General features: G+C 40.5%; 1 protein-coding gene across 1 annotated transcript in view; it reads right to left on the bottom strand.

The window, feature by feature from the left end:
- Positions 1 to 431: 431 nt before the first annotated feature.
- Positions 432 to 27312, bottom strand: part of NAT8L (N-acetyltransferase 8 like) — a 51857-nt gene continuing 24976 nt past the window's right edge. The window contains exon 3 of the mRNA XM_075188657.1: positions 432 to 821. Coding sequence (XP_075044758.1) covers positions 454 to 821 — 368 coding nt within the window. The 3' untranslated portion in view covers positions 432 to 453. The remainder of the gene's footprint in view (positions 822 to 27312) is intronic.

The raw sequence follows: 27312 nt of genomic DNA, 5'->3' as shown, positions 1-27312 counted from the left end.
CACCAAGCATCAGTATTCACATTGTCTTGAAAATAGGTTAACTAATAGATCTATTAATAGCACAGACTACTGGTGTATTCAGGTTGATTTGGTATTCCTACCTGAATGGCAGTTCATTATTTTACATTAAAAAAAATAATACAGTATTTACACCAGGCCAGTACTCAGGTACCTGTGCTTATGTAGATACAACACCTAGGTATGGTCTACCTAACTGGTAGAACACCTATCCTAGCTAACTGGTCGGTTAATACTGCCCAAGTGAGGAAGAGGTTGACACTGCTTTCTTCTCACAGTATGCTAGAATGGGACTGTTGTACATTCTATAATAAAGAGAAAAGTATCTACATGAAGGGAAAATTAACCTGTAAATAAAAATATTTGCCATCATTGCAGTAATGGGTTAAAAGTAAATGACAGCAGAGGGAATGGATGGACAAAAGTTGAGTTTCTTTATTCTTCACGTAGCTGGAGGCAGTAGCGGTGATAGCGAAGCTGAAAAAACATTCTCTCTAGTAATGAATGTGTCATGCCTGGAACAGTGTGATGCTCAACAACACCCACGTGCTTGAACCCTAAGGACTCATACAGCTTGTGAGCCGCTATTTTCACAGCTGTGGTTCCAAGCACAACAGAAGAGTAGTGATTTAACATTGCAAACTCCAGGACTTTACGGCCTAATGCTTTGGCAATACCCTTCCCCCGGTAGTTTGAGTCTACAGACATCCGGCGTAACTCAACTACATTGTCCTCTTCGTTGCCTCTAGCTGCCACTATTCCGACGACTTTCCCGTCCAGGACTGCTACCCAGAAGCAAGAGCCTGCAAAATACAAAGCACAAGAGTCAGGGAATTGGAAACTATCTTGATAGGGGATTTATATTAAATATAGCAATATATGTCTGATATTGTTTATAGACTAAACAGTACTGTGCAAAAGTGTAAAGTTCATGCAAGTTCAATCTGCAACCTGTTTAAAACCAATCATTTCAATAGAACAGATTTTTAAATTTTCCTCCTAAAGTAATGCTTGATGTACCCTCATTTGTGGATTAACAGCACAAGTCATGAAAGCCTGAGGGCTGCCATTATTTTGTGTGTATGAAAGGTTTTATTAAACTGCGCGGAGGGCACCTGGAAATTCGCTTCTCTTTGCCGCCAAAATACAACATGGAGGAGCAAAACAGATCCCAATAAAAGTATAGAACGAGACCAGACTTCTGCCATTTCTAAGTTGATGCAAAATTCAAGTCCTGTACCTGAAAATGTACCTTCTCCAACACTTTAATTCATTTTATTAATCTAACTCCGCAAACTGAAACCTTATTTCGGCAATGCTCCGCAAAACAGTGAGCACCTGTGCACCATTTTTCACTAGGAAAATCTTCACTTTGCAAAACTTGCTCCATAAACCTATGAACCCTGGCAGAAATCTATGCTTAATTGTGCAAATTGGGTCCAAACCTGCTTTTGGACTACAGATCGGATGTTTTATGCTTTTTACATGACCTTCAAAGACAGTTACAGACTGTAAGAAGATATAACCAACTATAATACAGAACACAATAAATATAATCAAATTATTTTATTTTATTTTTTAAAACAGGTTTAGGTGACCACTGGGTCTCCAGCTGACCTACAAGTATGTTGGGTCTTGTAATTCCACAATACCTAGAGAGTTAAAGTGAGAAGTTAAATTCTACATAATACATATATAAAATGACTATGTTTCATGTATGCTGTGCATAAAATAAAGTAATGTATAACTGCTCTAAATATTGTGAGAATATTAAGCATAGTTTGGGTCACTAAGAGTGCCCCTGTTGACAACTAGTATAAAAAAAAAATACTTCTATATAATTAGCTGCTGTTGTGGCACATAATTAGTTGAACCCAGTATAAATATAGAGAAGTTATGTCATATTTTATAGAGAATAATTCAAACAAACATTACTCACTCAGTCACTCATACTGAAAACACAGAATAGAAATGTAAAAGCAGCAATTAGATATTTTAATGTTTACAAAACACTAGGGGCTAGATTTACTAAGCTGCGGGTTTGAAAAACTGGGGATGTTGCCTATAGCAACCAATCAGATTTTAGCTTTCATTTATTTAGTACCTTAAACAAAATGACAGCTAGAATCTGATTGGTTGCTATAGGCAACATCCCCACTTTTTCAAACCCACAGCTTAGTAAATCTAGCCCTAGGGCTGTGTTTAGGAAAGCTGGAACATTATTGTTTATAGCAATTTTATCTGCCTATGTCTGTGTATTCAGAACAACATGACTTGCGTAATACAACGTATTACATTGTATTACCTATCATGCACCATCATATCTCCTACCTATCATGCACCATCCAGACAGAGCTCATGGAAAAGTATAGCTTTGGACAATGTTCGTCTTTAGTCCTAAAGAAGTGATATTAGGCTATACATGAGTGGATCAGACATTAGGAATATGAATGTTGTCTTTTGCTGGATAGAACTATGTCAAAGGGTGCCAGAGATGCTGTCAACATTCACATTGACTTTGGAAGCTGAGCAGAGAGCGGTATTTATATTTGTCACATTTCTATAAATAACATGCATTTTCTTTTAACATCAGTAACTTCCAAGGGAGCCATCTTCTAAAAGGGTCAATCACCTTAAATATTGATTCATTTTTTAATGCAGTATCAGAGAAACAATAACGTTTTGCAAAGTTTAAAGTGTTGCAAACTAGAAAAAATGGAAGTGTTATAAAAGACAAGTGGCATTAATAAATATATACATACATTATATATATATATATATATGTATTATATGTGCAGGAGCTTGTTATGCTTTTGTTTAGTTTGGTAGTCTAGAATGACATACGTTTAGCTGGTGGCGGACAGGCAAGGTATTTATTTTAAAGTGTTTCTATATTTTATTCTGGTTAATAAGACTGTCCAGTTTGTATCAAAACCTTTGACTTGTGTGACTTCTCTGCTGCTGTACACTATCATCTACCGCAGGAGACGGCACATATTCCCCTAACCTATATATATATATATATGCGCGTACGTACGTACGTACGTACGTACGTACGTACGTACACACACACACACACACACACTGGTCAACTGAATAGTGGTCAACTGAATTAAATCTAAATGCGAACAATAAGTAATAATAATAAATAAATAATAAAGCGGCACTCTAATAATAGAGGGTATTCTGAACAACCTTTAGTACATAGTCTAAGCACTGATGTTGGGCTTAAACTAGTGGTGGGCAATAGACATTACTTTAACCAATTAACTTTTAGTCCGGAGCCCATAGCACTGCACTCCCTCCTCATCCTCTGACTGGATGAGCTATGTGACCTCCCTCCATTGTGCATTGGAGGTCACGTGGCGCAGACGCCACTCAGAGTTATACTCTACTTTCTTATTATGCAGAGAATAATACGGGAGGTTCAGTCTTATTCTCTGCTTTCTTATAATAAGCCAAAGTAAAGCACAGAGGTGTGGGCTGCAGGTGAAGTCTTATCTAGGCCACTGATGGCTCGTTGCCTGTTACCCACCACTGCTCTAAGGCTTCGGAACCTTCAGGGAGGCCAACTGCACTGGAGGAAATCAGTACCTCATATAAAATTCTGTATTTTATCATAACTTTGTGAGCACAAAAAAAACATGTTAATGTAAAAGTTTGGGTGGATTTTGTTAAAATAGTTTTTTTAAAATATAATACCAGTATAGACAATGGGCAGTTCATATTGAAAACTGTGCTACATACTGAAATTGTCATGAGTAAAAAATGAAGCCATATACCTACATAATGAGGTGAGATAGACTTGCATGGTATTTCTATCCTCAAACCACTGACTGGCCTTAGTATATGTAGATCTCTAAGGACCTGAAATTTCTTTGGACAATTATAGACACTCCAGCTCTTTGAAACATGGAAATAATGATTGATATGAATAGCAGAGTGTTTTCAGAAGGGTACGTTATACACGTTTCTAATATTATTTTAGATTAATTTATTTCATCATTATTTTATGTAGCCTAAAAGTACTTCTAACCTATAAGGCCATGCGCTGCATTTCTAATAATACATTCACTTATGAATACTTATGAATATACAGTTTACAATGGGAATGTATCACCATTTTTCTCCTGGGCTGGGAAAAGACAGTTATATTAAGATTACATTAGAATCTAAAAGATAAAGTAATATTATACATAAGATCATAGGATAGAACACACAGAGGGATATCTCATTGTAAATCTCAACAATGAACTACAACAAAATCCTGGAACTCAGCCGCTACTAGAACTCTCCATTCACTGAAATATATCCAGAGGACAAAATGAAATCTTCAATGAATAATTCATAATATATATAATTTATTAATGATACCACGACTCCAGGGAAAGGAAGACTTAGATCCCTGAAAATTCTTCAGCCAAAGAGTCAATATTGTTTTAAACAATTTTTTTCATCAATTGAAATTAGATTTTATTTTGCCTCCTGGATAATATTCACTAAGTGGAGACAGCTATATGTGGCTAGATTCTAGCATTCTTAGTTTTCAACCCTGTCCGGGAATCAGTACCCTGGTGGATTGATCTGGGAGGAGTAGAATATATATGGAAAAAAGTTTTTTCTACCGCACCAACTCTAAAACCATATCCCAGTATCAAATAACTATATCTCTTACGGTAATTTAATTCCTGTCTCTGATCAAAGACATATAAATATTGTCCTATGACTGGGGTGCAACCTAAAACTAAAATAACTTAGTAAATAGAGAGAAAGAACAGTAGTCGGTTGAGGCTAGGTGCACTATGGATCTATGTATTCATAATAGTATTAAACCATCCTCTTAAAACCTAACTTTTATTGGGTACGATTAAAAGCGAAATATAGGTTGATATCACTCTATTAGTTTAAAATAAAAGTTTAAAACCGGGAACACTGAGTGTTCTATACCTATATGTTCTAATCCCAAAGAACATATGGTAAGGAGACACTATAGGTATAGATAATATGCAGATATGGTACTCAAGTACAGGGGTCCATAATCTGCCCCTGATACAAATATAATCAAGGTACCATATAACCAAATCCTACTCAGATCGTTATATAGTCTCCATCTTGAAATCAATTGGTATTTAGATAATAACTGCTTAATGGTATGATAACAAATCTAAGCTTCCATGACAATCAAGATGGATAACTAACTGCTACAATACACTAAATACCTGCAAGATACATACACTGAGGCTATATTATAGATCCCCCTTACATAATTGATAGGGATCAGTCTATAAGTGTCAGTATAAGACACCAACTAGTAGCCTCCGTATAGAACAATATTATGGGTAGTGTATTGCTAACTACCTAACAGTTTCCCCTCTAGCTCTGGAGTTATAGGGGTAAATCTGCATTATCAAAACTTCTCCAAATAAATGAACAAACAAAGTGCTCCCAGCGATAACGCCGACGCACGTTTCGCTGTGTGTTGCTTAGTCAAGGCACCTTGATCACACCTTGATTGAACACAAGATCCATTCTGCTGCTAGCTGCAGGTCTTCTAATTTCCTACAGGTATTGCAGGCTATGGGGTAAATGTATTAACATGTGGGTTCTTTAACACCCGCGAGTTCAGCGTCTTCGGCGATTAAATTTAAAGCGGCGCTGCATTGTAAAGGGAAACCTCTCTTTACAATGCAGTGCTGCTTTAAATTTAATCGCCAAAGACGCCGAACACGCGGGTGTTGAAGAACACACATGTTAATACATTTACCCCAATGTCTACTTTCCCGGAATGTCTTGCCATTGTTTGAAGCACAAAACTGGGACAATTAATTACAAGAAGTTTTCTCAGTCCATTACACACACATCTGGCTTAGGCTAGGTACACACTGGCCCGATGATTGCATGAAAAACCTCCAATCAGCCAACATCCGACCGTTTGGTCAGATATCGTGTTAGTGTGTATAGTGCCACGATGATCTAATTTCGTCCCAAAGTGACGATCATCGCTTCATTTGGTTGGTCATACTGTTTAATATTTTCTGAGCAATCACCAACCGATCATGTAGTGTGTATGCACTCAAGCTCACGATCTCCATAGAGTTTACAGAGTCGGGCTCTTTTCAGCCGATGCTAGCAATAAATGTCCCGGTGAATAAATATAGAGAGTGCTGTAGAAAGAATAATTAATTTGTTAGTTCTGGGACAGAATATTTTGTTTCAGAGTCACAGAAGCTAACAAAATTTGTTAGGACATGTGGATAGCTATAACAAGGTGGTTTAATCAGTGTGACAATAATGAATGAATATTGTGCTGTCATTCTCTGAAGACTAGAAGACCAGATAAAGAGCACAGATCTGAATGTAAATCGTGTCAGTGTGTATGCATGAATTGCCAGACTGATCGGACCTTCAGTCGTAGGTACAATTGTTTGAGATAACACGTCGGAAAATTCTTCAGTGTGTACCTAGCCTTACTGTTTGGCATACTTGCCTATTCTCCCGGAATATCCGGGACAATCCAGAATTCCGGGTAGTTCATTCTCCTGCATCCTGCCCACTTCTTATAAAGTGGGTGAGATGGAGGCCTCCATGACGCATTTCGCCAAGAATAGTGAAAAGCCACTATTACATTCATTTGGAAGTGTCGCCATGTCCTCTCATCGTATTTCTTCTGTGTCTCTTTACTGTTAAGGAGTTATTTTTTCTATGTCGCTCTGTTCACTATCGGAATAATTATGTAGGAGTAAGCAGTGTCAGTGTTTACAGTTCCGATACTATTACCTACTACTGTGCACAGGTGTAGTAAGTAACATGATGTAAATTACACCTTACTTAGCTTGAATGGAGTATAATAACTGAAGTCTTCTATCTGGTATTAACAATACTGAATATAGGTGGCTAAGAGGAATTAAATGATACTAAACATTGGATTACCTGTATCATTTACTCAGAATTATTTATCTTATCATGGTTCAATGTAAGATGATTTTGAATATCAACAACTTCTATCAGTTAATATTAATACCTGATCAATATAGCCATGATAAAAGCCATCTGACCACCACATTGACCCATTGACCGGTACCAGTGTACACTATATCAGTATTTCTTGGCCTATTTTATGGTGCTATAAACCTGCATTTAACCATTTCTACTTTATGCTATCTTCAGACAATTAATAGTGCTTATTAACCAAAAAATATTGCTCCTTTCTTCCCTGTGTAGAATTCAGCTAGAGGTTACTTTCCCGGGACCCCACCATTACTCCTCTAACCATGTTGCATCATATTTCCAAGTCATCCAGTATCTATAGGACAGAAGAAACTAGGGCTAATTCAGATGGTACGTAGAGGAGCCGTGGTTGGACTTGTAGTTCCCCAAACGGGGGCGGAGGGGTCACACTGACACTGGATCCAGATATGGAGGATTGACACAAGTACATAGGCAGCAGGAAGGAGGGGGGGACGTCCCCCTTTGACACCTGGTGACTAAAAAGGCCAGTGAGAGACTTACTAGGAAAACCAAGTGGGGGAGGTTAAGATCTTGCAGGGACAGGAAGAGAAGGGATAGTATTGAGTGGAGATTCCCACTCTCCCGTCCCAGGGCAAAGAAAGAAATAAAATAGAAGAAAGAAAAATTTGTATTTGTAAAGTTGCTTGTGCTTTTCAGTCATGTTCAGTATGTGGTTTTAGTTTTAAATAGAGGACAATGGCATGCGGGTATATAGTTTACAGATGTTGTATTTCTTTATGTTAATATTGGCTATTCATTTATTCTGTCGCAGTGGTATGGCGGGGGCAAGTGGCGTGCAAGGTATAGCTATGGAGGGGAGTCAGCATCGGTGCATAATCACCCTAGAAAGGCAGTCGTCTGCCCAGCTCCAGCTTCAACGGTTGGGCCTCTACGGGGACATGCCAAGGGAAAAGAGGGTAGGTGGGCACAAGATGCAGACTCCAGGAGGCGTGCTTGCGGTGCCCACATGGTGGGCAGAACACGCACCCCAAAAATGTTGATGAATTGGTAAAAGAAAAAAGAACCTTGCGCACTGCTTTCCCTGCATTTGTTGTTGATTTGAAATAAAACTGTGACCGTTATTTACGCCAACACCAGCTTGTGCGTTTCTATTTCAGAAAAAGGGTTTGTTTCTTCCTGCTGGATGCCAACAGGTAGGCATATCCTCATATCCCCTTATCACTGCCAAACAACAGCGCAAGTCTACTCTACAAGATCATCAAAGCAGTTCTTTATAGACTTGCTGCACTACTTGTACAATGTGTGATCCCGCTGCATGACTTACTACTATCCTTCTGATACAGTTCATTTGGGTGGTGGTACAGATTATTGTAGACTTCCCTGCATGTACTGACAAAATGTGTACAGTTTAATGACTGCTGCAGAAGGGACCGTGCCATCATAATAATAATCTCGTGCTCTTTCCTTCCGCTCGCTGCCTGCCTCTTAGCATCATGATGTTGTTGGTGTGTAATTACTACTCTGTTATCTGTCCTCTTCGTTCCTCTCCCATGTATGCACAAAGGAAGCAGTGACCAGGTGACTTGGTATGGGTATAAACAGACATGGGATCATACCAGCCCACACATTTTTGTGTGGGTTGTTCGGTTGACTGCTTGTGGGGCCAAAAATGTCCATCCCTTCCCTGTAAACAACTCATATTGTGCCATACTGCCTTTTAGATTTGCCTGTGTTCAGGATATGTATGTTAATGTTACTGCAGATGTGTTTCTGTGCTGCTTTTATGTACAGTCAGTTGCACTTACCCTGTCCAAATAACAAGTCTAAAATAGAAAGCGAACATACGCACCACACAATGCGGCTCTATTTAAAACTGCTATAGTCTATGATAAGGCTTCCTGGTAGTTTAATAAAATACCTTAAAATAGAAAAGCAAAGAATGCAATGGTATCTCAAGCCACCAATAAACTGTTTAAGCACTGCAGATAATCATAATAAACATTTATTGTAAAAACACACAAAAACCTCACATAGAACTGTGATAACACTACTCAGTGTCAAACAATATTGAAGTCACAATATTGACTAAAATATATATAGAGAAACCACAAAAATATATAGGTGCTGTTATGGCTGATAGGGAGCACCATAAACTTGTAGAACAGACTGTAGAGGTCTTCACCTATAGCAGCCGCCTTTCCCGTAGAGCTGGACGCTCACAGGTACTTAGATGCCCCCAGGACTTGAACTCAAAGTAGTACAAGTTTATGATGTCACCACTGCACTGGCGCGGGCCAGATAGGAGGCAGAAACGGAGTCCAGTAGTCAGGCCGAGGTCAGAGGGTAATAGCAGACAGCAGCGTGATGTCCAGGCCAGGGTCGGGGGCCGGCAGCAGGCAACGTATTCAGAGAACAAACCAAGGCCAGAGGTCACAGGCAATCCAAGGGGGTCCAGAAACAAGCCAGGGGTCATACACGGGAAATCAGGTCTAGCAAAACAACAGAGGAGCAGGGAACAGGAACAGGGAGCCTAGCTACACTGAGATCTATATCTGGCAGTGAGGCTCTGTCCTCACTGCCTTAAGTAGTGGAGGAACCAATAGAAGCAGAGTGCCAGCAAGACTCCTCCCTAATACACTAATAACCAATATGTAAGGCCATACTAGCAATTCAATGCCCTGTATGCATAAACAATATAAATGTGTATGTGAATTTACTGGATAACCACTGGTATAAAAAGAAGTTTAAAATTCTTCTGCGCGCATCCGCCCGGCTGTAGGACAGCTGGCCGGGCGCTGCGGCAGGAGAGACAGAGCGTTCCGGTTGTTGCCCAGGCAACCGGGACGTGGAGGGCGGAAGTGACGTCCCGGTCATCATGGAGACGGCCGGGACGCCTGGGGCAGCCGGATGTGACCCGCGACCGCCCATCGGAGAGCTGCGACTCATAACAGGTAAGAGATTGTTTTCAATGTTGCACCTTGTGGATCGTAATCCCCGCTTTTGAATGCCTAAATGCCCATCTGGTTACATGAATCGGCTCTGTTATATGGGACTATCAATCCTTTATTTTAATACCACTTCATGATTAAGTGAGACTGTTTGGTATGAATTTTTCTTCCTAGACACTCCAGTGATTTGATACCAACATTTTGCTTCAAGAATTATACCAAGATACAATAGATACTGAATATAGGTGCACCTATATATTTTTGTGGTTTCTCTATATCTATTTTAGTCAATATTGTGACTATGGGAAAGGCGGCTGCTATAGGTTAAGACCTCTACAGTCTGTTCTACAAGTTTATGGTGCTCCCTATCAGCCATAACAGCACCTATATATTTTTGTGGTTTCTCTATATATATTTTAGTCAATATTGTGACTATGGGAAAGGCGGCTGCTATAGGTGAAGACCTCTACAGTCTGTTCTACAAGTTTATGGTGCTCCCTATCAGCCATAACAGCACCTATATATTTTTGTGGTTTCTCTATATATATTTTAGTCAATATTGTGACTTCAATATTGTTTGACACTGAGTAGTGTTATCACAGTTATATGTGAGGTTCTTGTATGTTTTTACAATAAATGTTTATTATGATTATCCGCAGTGCTTAAACAGTTTATTGGTGGCATGAGATACCATTGTATTTTTTGCTTTTCTATTTTATGGTTTTGAGGTCGCAGACCTTGTGCATTGGCATCTCTCCACCACTGCCATATTTAGCGCCAAGAGAATTTTGTCTTTTTATTGTAATAAAATACCTGCAGCTAATCTACAGAACGCAGCTTCTGATGCACTGTGCTTAGCTTCCCTTCTGTTATTAGAAATCTGCTTCAGTGCAGAAACCAGCTTCCATCTCAAGCTGTATTTTATTTATTTTTCTTGATGCTGAATAAGATGAAGTTTCTGTCCACGGCACAGTATGTTGCATAACTAGTCTTCAGACAAGTCCCATTCAAAACTATTTGTTTTATAATGTCACTGAGAAGAATACAGTACATCAAAACTTCATCTAGTTCTTACATACAGAGCAGGCATAGGAAGCCTGTGTCTCTCGGGCTGCTGTGGAACTATAAGGTCCAGCACTCCCTGCTAGTGAGAGGCTATGGCTCTCCAGCTATTCAGGAACTACAGGCCCCAACGTACTTTAAAAGTCAGAGGTTTTTAACCTCTGATATAAACCAGCAATGAAAATGGTAAATCTACAAAAAGGGAAGATATTATAGATTTCCAAAACACAATTTATAATTAGCTAATGATTGTTTAACAAATAGAAATATATGACAAAAGTTGAGAGTATGAACTTGGTGCTTACAGAGGTGTGTGAGATACCACAAGTCCTCTGCACCAGTGTGACATCACTACCATGTGCTCTTATTAACATTTAGATGCCCTAATTGGCTACATGTTGGCCTATCACCTCCCATTTTAGGATTGGCTGACGCAGTAGTTAGCTGAACTGAAATACTCTGTAATGCGGCTAGTATTCTAATGTTTTGTTTAACTACAGATTGTTCTAATCCAACACTGTTCATCTCTTGTTTTTCTGTATGTCCTCAGTTTTTAAGAAAACTGATAGTAGGTGCTCTGACCCTTGTCAAATACACATAAAATCGGAGATTCTCAGCCATAAGATTCCCAGGGCCAAATCTTTAAAACCAGCTGTGGAACTATCGCCACTGTACGGGGTGAGGCCGCTACAGGGCCCGGCAATGCCAGGTCATCCTCCTGAGGCCCTCGCTCTACTCTCATAAGACCAAGCGACAGTCCAAAGCATGTGCAGTGAAGCCTCAGCCTGGACTTTACCATTCATGTGCCAAACCGGTGCATGCTCAGAACAGTCCCCGTTCAATTCTTCTGATAGTAGAAAGTCGTCCTTTGAGGCTGCTGTGGTGTCACTGGGTCATCCCCCAATCTGCCACGAGGCAATGCCGTGTTCCTCCCCTGTTCAAAGCCTTTAGCTGTTCCTGAAAATCAATGGACAGCTAGGCATATCTAGACTTGACAGTATTTAAATTACACATGTCACAGTGGAAGATTTATCTGGAGTAAGATTGTTCAAAGCTGAAGGGGGCTTTTACAATTACCATTACATTTACATTTCAATCCCCATACAAAATCTCAAATCCATGATCAATGTTTCTCTTCCATCTTACTTTGCGCACACAACCCCTGGCATTGGAAAGATAAACAAGGCTCCCCATACATATGTTAATTACTAAAAACAATGTATTTTTGGAAACAAATGACTAAAGCTGGGTACACACTACAGAATTATTCACCAACTTTTTATGCCAATCGATTTTACATCCGATCGATGGTCCGATCGCTCGTTCCGTGGACTGCATACACACTAGCCTTGTTTTAGACGATAAAGGGAAGAGCAGCTGTCCCGTTAGCGACTTTTTACAGCTATATTGTCGTGAGCAATGACTGTAATTTCGCACTCACTGTTCGGCATCGATTGGAAACCTATACACACTACACAACGGAAACGAGATGGAGCGAAAATATTTAACGGTACGACCAACCAAATGAGGTGACAATCGTTCATTTGGGCAGACTTCCGACCATCGTATCACTACACACACTGACCCGACTTTTGAACGAGCGGTCGGCTGATTGAGCCGATTATTGGACAAAAACCCTGTAGTGTGTACCTAGCTTAACATGATGTAGAGTAGTCAGATTATGTTACTTTAACAAATACAGTTCTTATGTATCACTCAAAAAATCATATGGAGAATCCTAAATATATTTAACAGCTACATGAAATGTATCCTACCTCATAATACACTGTATGTAGCTTTATTATATACAGTAGTGTCAGGATTCGAACCCAGGGCTTCTGCCTCCGTGGACTGCTGCTCTGCTGACTGAGCTATTTTGGCTGCTGGACAGTTCCTTGTCTTTATTCAGTGTTCTAGATCAGTTCCAGTGATCTCCTGATCTTCCAGCATGCCTTAGCTCCACCCCTTGACTTCCTATAAAAGCCTGGCCAGTTCCTGTCTCCAGTGCCTGATTATTGTGCTCTGTGCCTGTGATCTAGCTCCTGCTCCTGTTGCTGTTCCTGTCTACCTGCATTTACTACACGTGTACCGACCTCGGCTTGCCCTCCACTACGCTTCTGCCTCAGCCTTTGGACCGCTATGCCTCTCTGTGTACCGAACCCGGCTTGTTTGACCTTTCTTCCATCTTATCTCCTGTTAGCCAGCCTTCCTCCCTGCCACTGGGCTCCTATCCAGTCTCCGGACCGTGACAAGTAGATTATATAGTCTTCATAGTGTTTTGTTATGTTAGCATAAATATAAATACACAACTCTGATGAACCTGCTAAAATAAGAATGATTTGAGCAGATCTTACAGTCAGTATTCTGTGTAGTGCCTGTGGACTTAGATTACTACGCTTGCTGCATTGGGATCATAGTTCTATACCTAGCGTGAACTCACTCATGCAATTTACTGTTAACAATTTATAACGCATGACTACAGGTACATGAACGGCACATGTTAACCTACATGCACTATAATAAAAATGTACCCTGTTAGTGCAATGTGGAAGACAGAATGAGAGCACTGGAAAAGTTCAAGTAAACTCCTTAGAGAGTGACCTGTGAAAGCTGCTGATCACTGCCAGCAGAGTTACTGTGTAAAGTCTGATGGTCTTCCCAGTAGGTTAGCAGCAATAATCAGGCTGGTTGTATTGTTTTTACCCTTACCACCCCCTTTCTTAATGAGCTCAATGGGTTCACAGGTGCTAATTTGCCTCCAGATCTTGAGTTGGAAACTATAGCTGCTGACCAATATAATTACCGATCAGACAAGACTGGCAAATGTAGTCAGTCGAGCACTATCAATCAAATCAGTTAATGCAGCACCAAATTGTTAGGAGAAGGCAGGGTCAGAAACAGGCATAGGTTGAAGACAAGTGACCTTGATTCAATAGTGAAAAAATAGCAAGGGTCAATAACAAATATCATAGAGCAGACACACACTAAGATCCACAATACAAAACTTATCATGAGTGCCTAAGTGATGGCGGACGCTGCGCAGAAACTGAAGTGCACTTTACAGTAAGATGTGCATATTTGTATACAGACAAAAAAACCAGGGTGATAAAGAGCAGAGATTTGGGTGTTGCTTGCCTAAGATGATTCCAACCAGGTAAACATGTGCAGCACAAGCACGCTTCTCCTGAAACACCCGCAAACTTCTGGCTTTTTACTTAGTTTTAATGTCAGGATGGTCAAGGTTTTTTGACAGCAAACAGATTCACACAGTTTCTTAAGACCCTAAACACTAGCTAGACAAAGACCAGCTCTCTAAAGACCAGCCAGCTTCCCTAGCATTGGTTTCTCTGAACAATGAAGCACATAAGGTTTCTATACATGACACTACTCCCACAGCACTAGCTTAACGGGCAGGTGACACACCCACCTTCCCTTTAAAAGGGAACTCCCTTCAGATGATCTGTTTGCCCTGACACAGACATACCCTGTCAGTTTGCTGTGGGAAAAGACATTTCAAGCCATGTAGGTTAAACCAAACTAAACTATTATTGGTCACACATATGTCCTCAACCTGTTTATCTTTAAACTAGGTGCATTGCTGCTTGCATGTTTTCTCTGCATTTTGCCAGCTAAATACATCCTTTTGTTACACATGTTACATTCTGCATATTGTTGTCTTACATAAAATTCTACAATAAAAAAAAATTATGTTAAATTGTCACATAAGTTTACTCTTGAAAAGATAGCAGAATGATTATTGCAGAGGGTGAAAATCCCACTAAACCATATTCCTGCTTGGCTACTCTTATTGAATAATTCCATACAGGTATTTCTTTACAATTAACATGTCACACGAAACTTTATAGAACAATTGTCACAATTGTATTGTTGTGAATCCTGTGATACATGTAGCACTAATGCCATATCACATCTGGATCTGAAGTCTTCATTGGTGATATGATGGTAACATTTGCAGTAGGAATTATGCTTTGCTTTACAACAAGATACCTTTAGCTCCTTTGATGAAAGAGCTCCTGGTCTTTTGAGTGAAATTGCAACCAAAATATCCTACTGGGTTTAGGCCCAAAGCAAGGAAAATACTATTATAACCAAAAATATGGAAACCTAGAATATGGACAAAGCATTCTATGAAAACAAGGAAAAAAGCTGGTAAGATAGTCTGTTGCAGTATACATTGTTGCTAAGTAGGAAGTTTATTTATGGATTAATCAGTGACAGAGTTTTAGTTGTAGTGGATGGAGACTTATTGGGACAATTTTTATTAAATAGTCTGTGGATAGAGCTGGGAGACAATAGTCAACTTATTCTGGTGTGTGGTGTTGTTGGAGTTAGACTGGAAACACTTAAGACCACTTAAGACCAAATTCTACCCGTGAAATCTGCAAAGTGTCATGGCACAATGTGAAATGTGGCAAATATTTAGAGGAAGCGATTCCCCATTGTACTAAAATGAGCCCCCCGCTTCTTGTGTCTTGTGTCATGTTCCCTCTGTTACAAAGAACTTTCAACATAAAGCGTCTTTTTTGTAAGGTGCACTGGATGTGCCCTGCATCGGTCCACCCTACAAACTTACTCTCCACGCTTAGGAGACACCTCTGCAAACAAGAAGGGCATCCACTTGATGATGAGGATGATATATTTCTAGTGATTAAAAAAAAAAAAAAAAAAGAATAAATGAAAAATGACATCACTCCTTCCCAAAATAAGAAATAATAAGTAAGCAGCACCAGTGCAATAGCTTGGGCTGGCTACCTCTAAGTCAGGAGAGCAATGAGCGTGGGTCCCCCTGCAAAATTACCAGGCTGAACTAGCCACACTATAAAATAAAAAAAAAAGAAAAGAGATCAACATAATGTGAAAACAGCTTCTGCATGGACTGAAATCCACAAATAAAATGCCTCTCTCCCTACAGTGATTACAAGCCCAGTGCTAGATAGATGTGGGGCTCTTCCTAGTACCCCTGCAGCTGCTCAGCTCTCTCCGCTGCTGCAGAGGTCAGACACAGTATCTCTAAATAAAAGGAGCTGTGTTGGATTTCCAACTGAGGAATGAGCTGCACCGAAAGTGAACAGCAGAGGTCCCATATGTGTCAGTGCTAAAACCCTCTTAAATACAGAAAATGCTAAAAAGTAAATAAAAAGTAAATTAACATTTTGTCACTGGAAATGTTGCAGTGGTTCAATATTGTCCAATTGTACAGTTAAAGTCCTACTGAGTCACATGGTCTAATCTTGACAATTAATTGAGTCAAGTCTCGACATTATCCCTCCCCCTACATCCTCAATCTTCACATGCTCAGTGGAAGTAGGGATAGAATATAGACGCATTTAGAACAAGGACCTCTCCTGTTATCATGGACTCACCCTGCACAGTGGGCCAAAGTACCTTGGGCCACTGGTACACTAAGCTATTTCATGTAGTGCCTCCATTATATAGGGGCATATAAAGATGTAAATAGAAATTTATTTTAAATTTGTAAACATTTTTTCACAGCCTTTCATATTTTCACTATCCTACTATGTCCCCCCACCGTATTATACTTATCCATAGTGTCTATCACATAGTATTCTAATATGTTGGCTCCAGAATTACCTGGAACTTGCCACTTCAAGCACACAGAGAGAAAGACATTTAGAAAAATGGTGAAAAATGTAAACAAATCTATCACATATTTTATATGTCATTAACTTTTTAAACATTTGATTCATTACAACTTGTGATAGATGTAATTTAACATAGAAAGACAGCTACATTTTGTGTTTCTCCATGCGTTCCAGGATGAATATAACAAGGGTTAAGTTCTCCATGTCTACACTTTTATTAGCAATTAACAGGCATAATTAAAGCAGTATATTGTAATGACTAATCTACAGCTCTTCAATGAGTGTACAAGTTTTCCTGTGCTTGGCTTAATCTTTTAACACAAAATCTAAACCTTTGTTCATTTATTTATGTAAAGAAACGTGAAGATGTTGAACTTTTTGTGTAACCTGAAAATATATTTTTATTTCTACCTTCTAATTTACAGTCCCAGTTCACTTAACACAGAAGTTGCTTTGCATAAAGAAAGTATTAATAACATTCACAGTTAGAATGCAAAGTTCAAAAGAACTTGAGATATTTCACACTGTATTTACATCCAATATACAGCTATTATTCACTTTCAAAATATTAAAATAATATTTGCTATTGACATAGAAATTTATGAAGAGTGAGGCCATCACCAACTTTACCTAAATGGAAGGACAAATAACCATCCTCAATAATTCACACATTTAGATCCATGTTGTCTTGTCCTCTTCTGTGTCTGTATTTTTTGGCCCATATGCCCCTCTTATTCTTAGTTCTCTCTCCTTTGTCCTTGTGTCGTCCTATTGTCCACTATGTCATCTAGTATGAATCCCACCGAACCCAACTGACCCTTGTTCTAGAATCATCACACTGTGCTTTGACCCCATCTACCAATAACTGAAAAACCGACTCCATCTTTTCCCACTTTGTGAAAGAGTCAGCCCTGTAGTTTGCGTGAATATAGACTTGTCTGATGTATTGAAGGGTCACATAGGCCTGTGTATAAGGGACACCATTACTTTTTTGTTTTCTTTTTATTATGGACTCAAATCAAATGTCGTTTTTTATTTAAATTCAGATACATTTATTTTAGTAGGAAGGGGAGGACAAGGGAAGACAAGATATATGTTGATCTAGGGTGGGGTGATCTGCACCGCTACCGCCCCAGGGGGTAAAAGAGACAATACTTTGGGAGAAAGAAGAAAAGAGAAAAATACTTAAATGTCACGAAGTGAGGGAGTGGCTCAACTAGTACCAGGTAATGGAGTGTGATAAAATGTGTACCATGAATCCCATGTCTTATGAAAGTTTAAAACCTTATCCTTTAAAAGGCTTGTGATGTACTACATCGACACTATATACCACACCCGAGAGATCACCGCCTGGAGACATGAAGGGGATGAGGATTTCCAATCTGCAGCAATTTGTAAGCGTGTAGCTGTACAGACGTGTTGTACAAGTTTGTCCCTATGTTTATCAATGGTTTTCACTGGAGAGCAAAGCAGCATGACCAGGGGGTCTAGGATTATGTCACTCTCCAGGTTCTGAGTAAGTCGCGCAGTCACCTGTTGTCATAAAGTTGAGATGTGAGGGCATTGCCACCAAATATGGTAAATAGTCCCCACTCCCCCACATCCCCTCCAGCAGAGATCAGACGTGTCCAGATAAAGTCTGTGAAATAGTGTGGAAACCAGATACCAACGTGTGTAAACTTTGAATGCGTTTTCCCTTATTGAGGTGTTAATTGATACCTTAGATACCCTAAGCTTAGACCAACCCTCTTTGTCCAAAGTCCTCTGAGTGTCACGCTCCCATGTTGTCTCAAATGGTTCCAAGGTCTCAGTGGTCGGTGATAAGATATCATGATATATGAGGGACACCAATCCTGGGAAACCTACTCGGTGCATGAAAAATTTGTCAAAGGAGGTAGGTTTCCGCAATTTGGAGGATTTGCATTGGGCCTGGATAAATCCTCTAATTTGAATGTAGGAGAAATGTAAGGAAGACGGGAGACCCGCTATTTCAGTAAGATCTGAAAATGTGTGTGGAGCATATTCCAACGAGATGTGTTCAAATTGGGTTATACCTGCTTTCTGCCAGGGTGTGATATACGAGATTGAATTGCCTGGATGGAATACTGGATGGTGCCAAAGTGGAGAAAGAGGTGAAGGGAATGTGGTGATGTCCGTCTTCTTCCTGATAAGTTTGTCCCATATGTTTAGCGTGAATTGTATAGTGGGGTGAGAGTATACTGAGGCTGGTCTCTGGGTACGTGGGAGCCAAGGAAGGTATTGTAGAATGTGGTCGGGTTTTAGTGCATTCTCTAAGTCTACCCATCTCTTTTTTCCTGGGGTTGTATGCCAGGAGATAATGCAACTGAGGTCGACTGCCTGATAATAATGTTCAAAAATCGGTAGCCAGTACCCCCCAGATACAGCCAGTTTGGCTAAGCAGGAGCGCCGAAGTCGAGGTTTTTTACTGTGTCACACAAATTCTCAACATATATTTGATGCCTAAACATGTCTCTAGATCGGCCCTTTTTCTACCTCTCTGCAAGTCTGTGAATCAGGAGCACTAGAGAGACTTTTCAGTTTTTTATACTTGAATATGATGCACTGTGTCATACTTCGAAGTCCAGCAGTTGGCACCCTGTTTTCAGACTCCAGTTGCGTCCACTAAAGCACACTGTTTCCAAGTCTGGTCTCCACATGGATCCTGCAAAGGTAGAGGCTATTCAGAAATGGCCACAACCAACAGGTCTTAAGGCCACACAACGCTTCTTAGGGTTCGCCAACTACTATCGTCAATTTATTTAAGGGTATTCCTCTGTAGTAGTACCCATTACCGCTTTGACTCTCAAGGCTGCTAACTCTAAGATATGGTCACCTGAGGCCATTGAAGCCTTTCGCACACTCAAACAAGCCTTCACCTCTGCACTCATTGTCCGTCAACCAAATATCTCTCGTCCTTTCTTTTTGGAGGTAGACTCCTAAGCAATTGGAGTAGAGGCATTTCTGTCCCAACGTGCTCCCTCTGGGAAACTTCATCTATGTAGATACTTTTCACGAAAACTTCAAACAGCAGGAAGCATATAAACTATTGGAGATAGGGAACTCTTCGAGGTTAAACTTGCACTTAAAGAGTGAAGACATCTTCTGGAGGGTGCCTCTTTTCCGGTGACGGTGTACACAGACCATAAAAATCTTTTGTAGCTACAAGAGGCTCAATGTCTTAATCCCCGCCAAACAAGATGGTTCCTATTCTTCTCCCGCTTCAATTTAATTCTCACTTTTCATCCAGGTTCCAAGAACATGAAGCCTGATGCTTTTTTCGCTTTTTCAACTAATCAGATCAGGAGTCATCCTCTGAAAGTCATCCCTTCATTGATCCAAACTGCATCATTGCAGTGACTCCTGTTTCTCCAGCAACCACTCCTCAGGGCAAAACATTACTTACCCCAGAACTTCTCCATAGTCTGTTCTAATGGGCCCACGCATCTTGTTTCGCAAGCCATGCAGGAGTTAAAAAGACACAGGAACTAATTTCCAGATATTACTGGTGGCCTTCTCTTCCTCAGGATGTTAAGGAATTTGTTACAGTCTGTCCTATTTGCCCTCAACATAGAACTCCACGACAAAAACCTCTTGGTGCTTTACATCCACTACCAATTCCAGACAGGCCTTGGACATACATTTCAATGGATTTTGTCACTGATCTACCCCCCAGTAAAGGATACAATACCATGTGGGTGGTGTTTGATAGATTTTCAAAGGTAGCCAACTTTGTTCCCCTGAATGGGCTTCCTTCAGCTCCTGTTTGTAGCTGACATCTTTATCAAAGAGATATTCAGATTACATTTTTGCCCACAAGAGATTGTCTCTGATCGAGGGCTGCAATTTGTGTCCAATTCTGGAGATCTCTCTGCTAAAGTTTTGGCATTAAATTAAATGTTTTCACTGCATATCACCCGCAGACAAATTGGCAATCAGAGAGGGTAAACCAAGAACTGGAGACAAAACATTAGGATGTATATTTCAGCAAGTCAGGACAACAGGGTTGAATTGCTACCTTGGGCTAAGTTTGCTCATAATAATCACACTCATGAAGTTCATGTCTCCTTTTATCATCCTATATGTTTGCTACCCTCGGCTTCCGGTACTCTCTTCCATTCCCCATCCAGAGGTTCCCTGTTGTCGACTCCCTATTATGAAGTTCTCAAATATCTGAACCCAAGTAAAATCAAGTTTGATCAAAACATTATCTCGCTACAAATTAGCGGATGACAAAAAACAAAGTAAAGTTCCTAGTTTAGTTCCAGGGGACAAAGTCTGGCTATCCACCAGGAATCTTCACTTACAAGTGCCCAGCATGAGGTTTGCATCAAGTTTCATTGGACCTTTCGAAATCCTCCAAAAGAATCCTCCTACGTGTCTTCAAGGTGTTCCACGTTTTCCTACTCAATCTTGTACTTAATTGGTTTACCCCTAGAAGTGATCCTCCCTCCTCTGTAGCAGTTGAGCAGCAAGAGGAGTATGAGGTTAGCCAGATTTTTGACTCTCATGTTTCTAAAGTTGATCTTCAATTCCTTGTGGATTGGAAGGAATACGGCCCTGAAGAATGTTCTTGGGTGAAGGCCTCTGATATTCATGCTTCTTCTTAAGAGATTTCTTAAGATGTTTCATAGGAAATGTCCTAATAAGCCTTTTATAGGGTGTCCGGAGTTCACCCTGAAGAGTGGGGCTACTGTCACACTTCCAAGTCCAGCAGTTACTTTTCAAACCAGCTGTCTGGCATATTCGTCCCTTCGCTCCAGGTGCATAAATTTGTGCCATAATAATAATAATACATTGTACAACAGAAGGCACATGGCCCTTTAAGAACTCTGAGCCTGTGATCATGTGTTTTGTCCTGAGACCACCCTGCTCTTCAGCTCAGCTATTTAAACCTTCTCAATGCACAGGCCTGTGCCAGAGTATTAGCCTCCATACCTTTACTCCAGCATTCCTGTGCATAATGTGGCTGATTCCTGTGTATCCTGACCTGAACTGTTCCTGACTTTGTTTTGCCTGTCTTTTGGTACTGTGCATTTCTAATTGTTGCTGACCCGGCTTGTTCTGACAATTGTTTGATTTCCTGCTACGTTGAACAATCTCTTGCATCTTGACACCAGCTCATCTCGCCTGGAGGCAGTGCAGAGTGCCGAAAACTTACCTGCAGCAAAGCCCAAACCTCCTTCTGGGGGTCCCTGGTGAAAATCAGTGATTCGTTAGACTCTTTGCCTCTGTTACTGGCACCGCTAATCCAGGTGGGCGAAAGTGAATCCAGTTTATCTGCTAGAATTGTGACATCCTGGCATCATGCCCCCACGAGAATACCATCTAAAAAAAACCTCTATTGGCTACAGAAAGAGCTCCTGGTCCACACAAGTGCAGATGGAGAGAAAAAAGGTACTGCTAAACACCAGAAAAGGCACTGAATTTTGGACTGACACAAGAGAAGGTTCTGTATATTACAGTGGGCACCAGAGAAGGTGCTGTATATTACAATGGGCACCAGAGAAGGTTCTGTATATTACAATGGGTGCTAGAGAAGGTTCTGTATATTACAATGGGTGCTAGAGAAGGTTCTGTATATTACAATGGGAACCAGAGAAGGTTCTGTATATTACAGTGGGCACCAGAGAAGGTGCTGTATATTACAATGGGCACCAGAGAAGGTTCTGTGTATTACAATGGGCACCAGAGAAGGTTCTGTGTATTATAATGGGTGCTAGAGAAGGTTCTGTATATTACAATGGGAACCAGAGAAGGTTCTGTATATTACAATGGGAACCAGAGAAGGTTCTGTATTTTACAATTACTCGAGAAGGTTCTGTATATTACAATGGGCACTCTAGTAGGTTCTGTATATTATAACGAGCACCAGAGAAGACTCTTGATATTACATTAAGCACCAGAGAAAATTATTTATATTGGACTGCGCATAAAAGTTTTAATTATTTTGGTCATAGTGTTTCTTTTATTGATGGTGGTTTGTAAATCAACATATTTTTCATTATTTTTGGGGGTATTATTAATGTCTCTATACTTCTGCAGTTGGTGGGGAAGTGGATGTTTTGGGACAAGCATACTCATCCATGACCATATGTAATTATTGATTGAAGACAAGTATTTAACTTATTATAGGAACACTGTGAAGGGAGAGGCAATGCATTTAAGGGTGAGTGATTGTGGAGGACAGGCTGCCATATATACCCTTTATCTATCCCTCTTTGCAAATGATCTCTCAAAACTATCTACCTCTTGCTACATTTCACTGCCTTTTTGTCACTTGTCAATGAGAAAACTTAAAGGAAAGAGGAAATGCAGATTGATGTGGAAGAGAAAGATACGTATTAGTCAATTATTATTTCCTGAACCTTTAGGAATAATTCTCCATCCCAAGCTTGCTTGTTTAAATAATCTCATTAACACATAGCACTTATAATAGGAGTGCCACTATAATACTATCACATTTACAACTGAATTAATTTGATTACTTCAAAAACAGAAGTATGTCTTCAGGGTAAGACTGTGAAAAATAACCTGCGCCTAAAGAATTAGCATTTATTTTCTGGGTTGCCGATTCAGCACTAACCCTTCGTTGTCAGTCGCTTAATGCCTATGGCCATATCAAACATAGTGAAAACATGCCCACTCCTGGACACCTCACCAAGTCTTCAGACAGACTTCCTGATTTCATGCTGTGCACTATGTGTACCCAAAGTGTTAAGATGAGATGAGCCAAGAATCCATAATATTCTTTCTTTATCCCTCCTCTCTTAACATCGCCCATGAAAACATTTAGACCTAAAAACTAAAGTGGAACAATCATCTTCACATGGAACTTCTTAGTTGTCCTTTAGATGCTACTACTTTCAGTTGTTTTTAATTTATTTTATGTACATATTACTGACAAGTGATATTTCTATTTTACTGCTAGATACGGTATTTTTTTCAATAAATAGTATTTCCTTACACGTTGACTTGTGTCTTTGAGGAAGTTACCAGGTGTAGTGAAACAACGTTATAAATATTGTACTCTGTGTTTCTGAATCAGGCTGTGACTCAGTATTCACCTCTGGACTGTCTTCATTGTGGACATATCCTCTATTTATTATAAAAAAAATCTGGACTTACAACACCATGGGAGACATTTAGAAGGGGAATTGTTCCCAATTAGTCTCACATTAATTTCTATGCTTAGCTAGGAAAGGGCCCTAAGGTGCCTGTGTGGCCTGCTTCTATTGCAGGTAATTTGTATACTCTGATTAACTCAATTTGTGTAAGGAATTTTAGGAAGTTGTCAGGGCCGGATTAAGAAAATGCAGGCCCTTGGGCTAAGAATACTGTGAGGCCCCTAATAATTTGTAAAGGCCTCCACCCCACCGCCACCAATTCATCCCCCCCAGCCCCAATATATCAGCTTTGCTTCTCCTTACCCCTCGATATATAAAAAAAAGTTACCTAGCCAGCCCTCTCCTCTTTGCTGCAGCCTGCAGGCTCCGGGAAGCACCTCTTCTTTCTTTTTGACCTGCTGTCAGTGCAGGAACAGTGGGCAGTGCGTTGTGTCGAAGTCAGTAAATTGGATAAAGCCATTTCAATTAAAGTCTAGCAAACTTGGTTGTCTTTGTTTGAAAAGATGCGTACGGTACGCATCGACGTACAAGGGCACGCTACGGCGTGAAAGGGCATACGCATCCACTACACGTGGCAGCAACAGTAATTGTTCTTTTACCATACATTCGCACAAACACGCATACTTATAAAATAGTACACATTAATGGTAGTTGCAACACATAGTCAGTTATGTCGAAATATAGTAGTATTTATATGTTATATCAGAGTTACATGCATATTAGTGAAATACACGGAACGGGTTAAAGGAATAACATCATGAGTGGTATCATAATGAACCTTGTTACATATCCTACTGTTTGGTTCACTCTGCGAGGGAATCGCAGAGTGCATACGCAAGTTATGAATGATAGGGAATTATGAACTACTTAAGACTAAGGAATCCTGGCGGGAAGAGCAGAGCATACCCCCTGCAGAGATGACCCCCTCCTTTGGATTCCTTAGGATGAACCAGCCAATGATTGACGACCCCTTGGACATTCCTGAGACCCGGACCAATAGATGCAAACCATACCATCTTCATTGTATTACTGTATTTGATTGTGTATATAAGCAGCAGCTTGTGATCCAGAGTGCAGACATCTTGTCCCCAGACTTCAGGATTGAATGACTGCACTGGATCCAGAGCGCCTGCGATAAGTAACGGCTGTATTTACTATTACATCGCTTGAGCATATTTTTCCACTTATTGCGAATAAATCTTTGTGCTTTGGAAACACAAATCGAGGTTCGACAATCGTTATTGGTTAGCGATAATACGCACATAACTATTGGGGGCTCGTGAGCTTTGGAGGTTTCGTTGCCGATGATACGCAAGACCAACGGATTTCGGTTCCTCAACAAAGGGTGGAGACGCGTCATAAACGGGTAAGAACGCATGGTGTTCAAAACCTGAATTTTACTCTGTGTTGCGAAACCGAATGTCCGTTTTGCATTATCTAGGGCACGCTAACTAGAACCTAGGGACAAAAGAGAAAACTGTTTCTTTTTTCTGTCATTGTGCGTTTTAACTGTATTGCATTGTTTAGCGTATGTGTACTTCCTGCTGTGCGTCCGCGAACTTCCGTTAAACTTGCCACGTGGTTAAACAATCGTTTTGATAGTTATTATACATGCATAGTATAATTACTTGTGAAAGCCTCTGAGACATTATTACTATTGTTGGGAACTTTTGATTTTCTGCGCAGAAAAGGTGTATAGTGTGTGATGTTGTAACGTAGATACACTGTTTTATTGTTGAGGTGCTCAGTTGCTGTCTGACGAGGCGGATTGCCCAACTGAAGGACGGTATACAGGGCAGGTATACCGAATGCGAAAACTGGGTTTTCGCAAAGCGCTACCAATAGATCGCAAGGTTTGCTAATAATTAGTATTGGTAGGCAGTGCGATCCGGTCGCACCGTTAGTGCGAATTGGTGAAGCAGCTAGGAGGAATTATACTGGAAAGGCAGGTTGATTGTATCGACTTTGCGCTCCCAGCGATAATAAACTCAGCAGATTTTTGTGGTTGAGCCAGGGTATCGAGGAGCTGATAGCCCTTGGGGCCCACAGTGATATTTCTGTATTAGGGACCCTCGCCAGGGGCGAGAAAAGCGAGTGAGCGCGGCTAAAGGAAATACGTTCACCGAGCATTATAGATCTCTAGCGGTGAGTATAGCAACAGAGTTGAAATTATTAGGTGGAAAGAACAGAGCATTGCGGTGTGTCTGTATTTCACATTTGGCCAGAAGGAACAGAGCATTGCGGTGTGTCTGTGTTCCGGGTAGAAGGTATATTGTTCAACATGGGTGCTACGCATACGCTAGAGATGGTCAGTGTACTGCCTAAGGAAGGCCCTATTGGTTCAGCGAGGTTTCTCATGTGTAAGAAATATGGTGCATATGCAACTGTGTATTGTGACACGTGGGTCGGGATGACCAAAGCTTGTGATAGGCCTTTCCCAACAATAGGGAGTTTTAATGCAGAGGTACTAAATACTGTAAAAGATAAAATATGGTTGATCAAGTCAACGAAAAAGAGAAATAGACATAATGATTGTTTAAAATTGTGGCAAATGGAAGGTAACACGTGGCAGAGCAGCGAATGCAAACCGGAAATAGGCGTGGCGAAAAGCGCGCGCGAGGCGGATGTAACCATTGAGAAGCGTGGCGAACTCAGCGCAAGCGCGCCCCCGCCACATTAGGGGTAAGTACAGCCGTTGTTAAAACTGAAAATAGAAAAATTACTAAGTTGTACCCTGTTTTAAATCAGTTTCAATCAAGTGTATCTGAAAATGAAGATGAACCCACTGTGATTTCGGCCATTGCCCATGCTGTTAATGTACTAGAGGCTCAGCGCAAGTATGAGAAAATGGCTGAGATAGGTGAGAGTAGCGTGATCACTAGGAGTGAAGGTGTTCTAAATCTAGGGCCTGTAAATCCTGTAGCGTCCCCTGAAGTTAGTGTACCAGAGGGTGTGTTCCCGGTCCGCACAATATCGGTTCCCAATGGGAAACCAGATAAGGATGGTGTAGTTCCTTTAAGAAATGTTACAATGCATTGTCCCTGGACTAGATCAGAATTACGTTCCATTATGACTGAATTCCCGGACCCTAGAAAGGAGTTAGCTAAATGTCAGAAATTTGTTAAAGACTTAGGGAATGCTCACGAACCAACCAGTAAGGATTGGCGGGTAGTGTTGAGGGCGTGTCTTCCTCCCAATACTAACATACAAAAATTTATTGGTGATTGTTTGTTGGAGGAAGATGACACCTTGACTGATGAGATTAACCAACGGAATATAGAACAAATTGTCAAACACTTAGCCATCTGTTTTCCAGTAGTGGTAAATTGGAGTAAGATTTTCACCATTAAACAAAAGGATAGTGAAACTGCCTCAGATTACTTTGCTAGAGCTATAACAGCGATCGCACGATTTACTGGGATATCCAACATAAATGAGGACCCACATCACAGAGAGGTAGCTGTAGGGGTACTGATGGATGGCCTTAGGGAAAATTTAAAGACGAGAGTACAAACCACATTACCTAATTGGAGAGGCGTCACGGTA

Source organism: Mixophyes fleayi, chromosome 1, assembly GCF_038048845.1.
Source record: "Mixophyes fleayi isolate aMixFle1 chromosome 1, aMixFle1.hap1, whole genome shotgun sequence".
NCBI classification, from domain to species: Eukaryota; Metazoa; Chordata; class Amphibia; order Anura; family Limnodynastidae; genus Mixophyes; species Mixophyes fleayi.
Note: the sequence above shows the minus strand (reverse complement) of the source record. Positions and strands in the feature narration are given on the sequence as shown.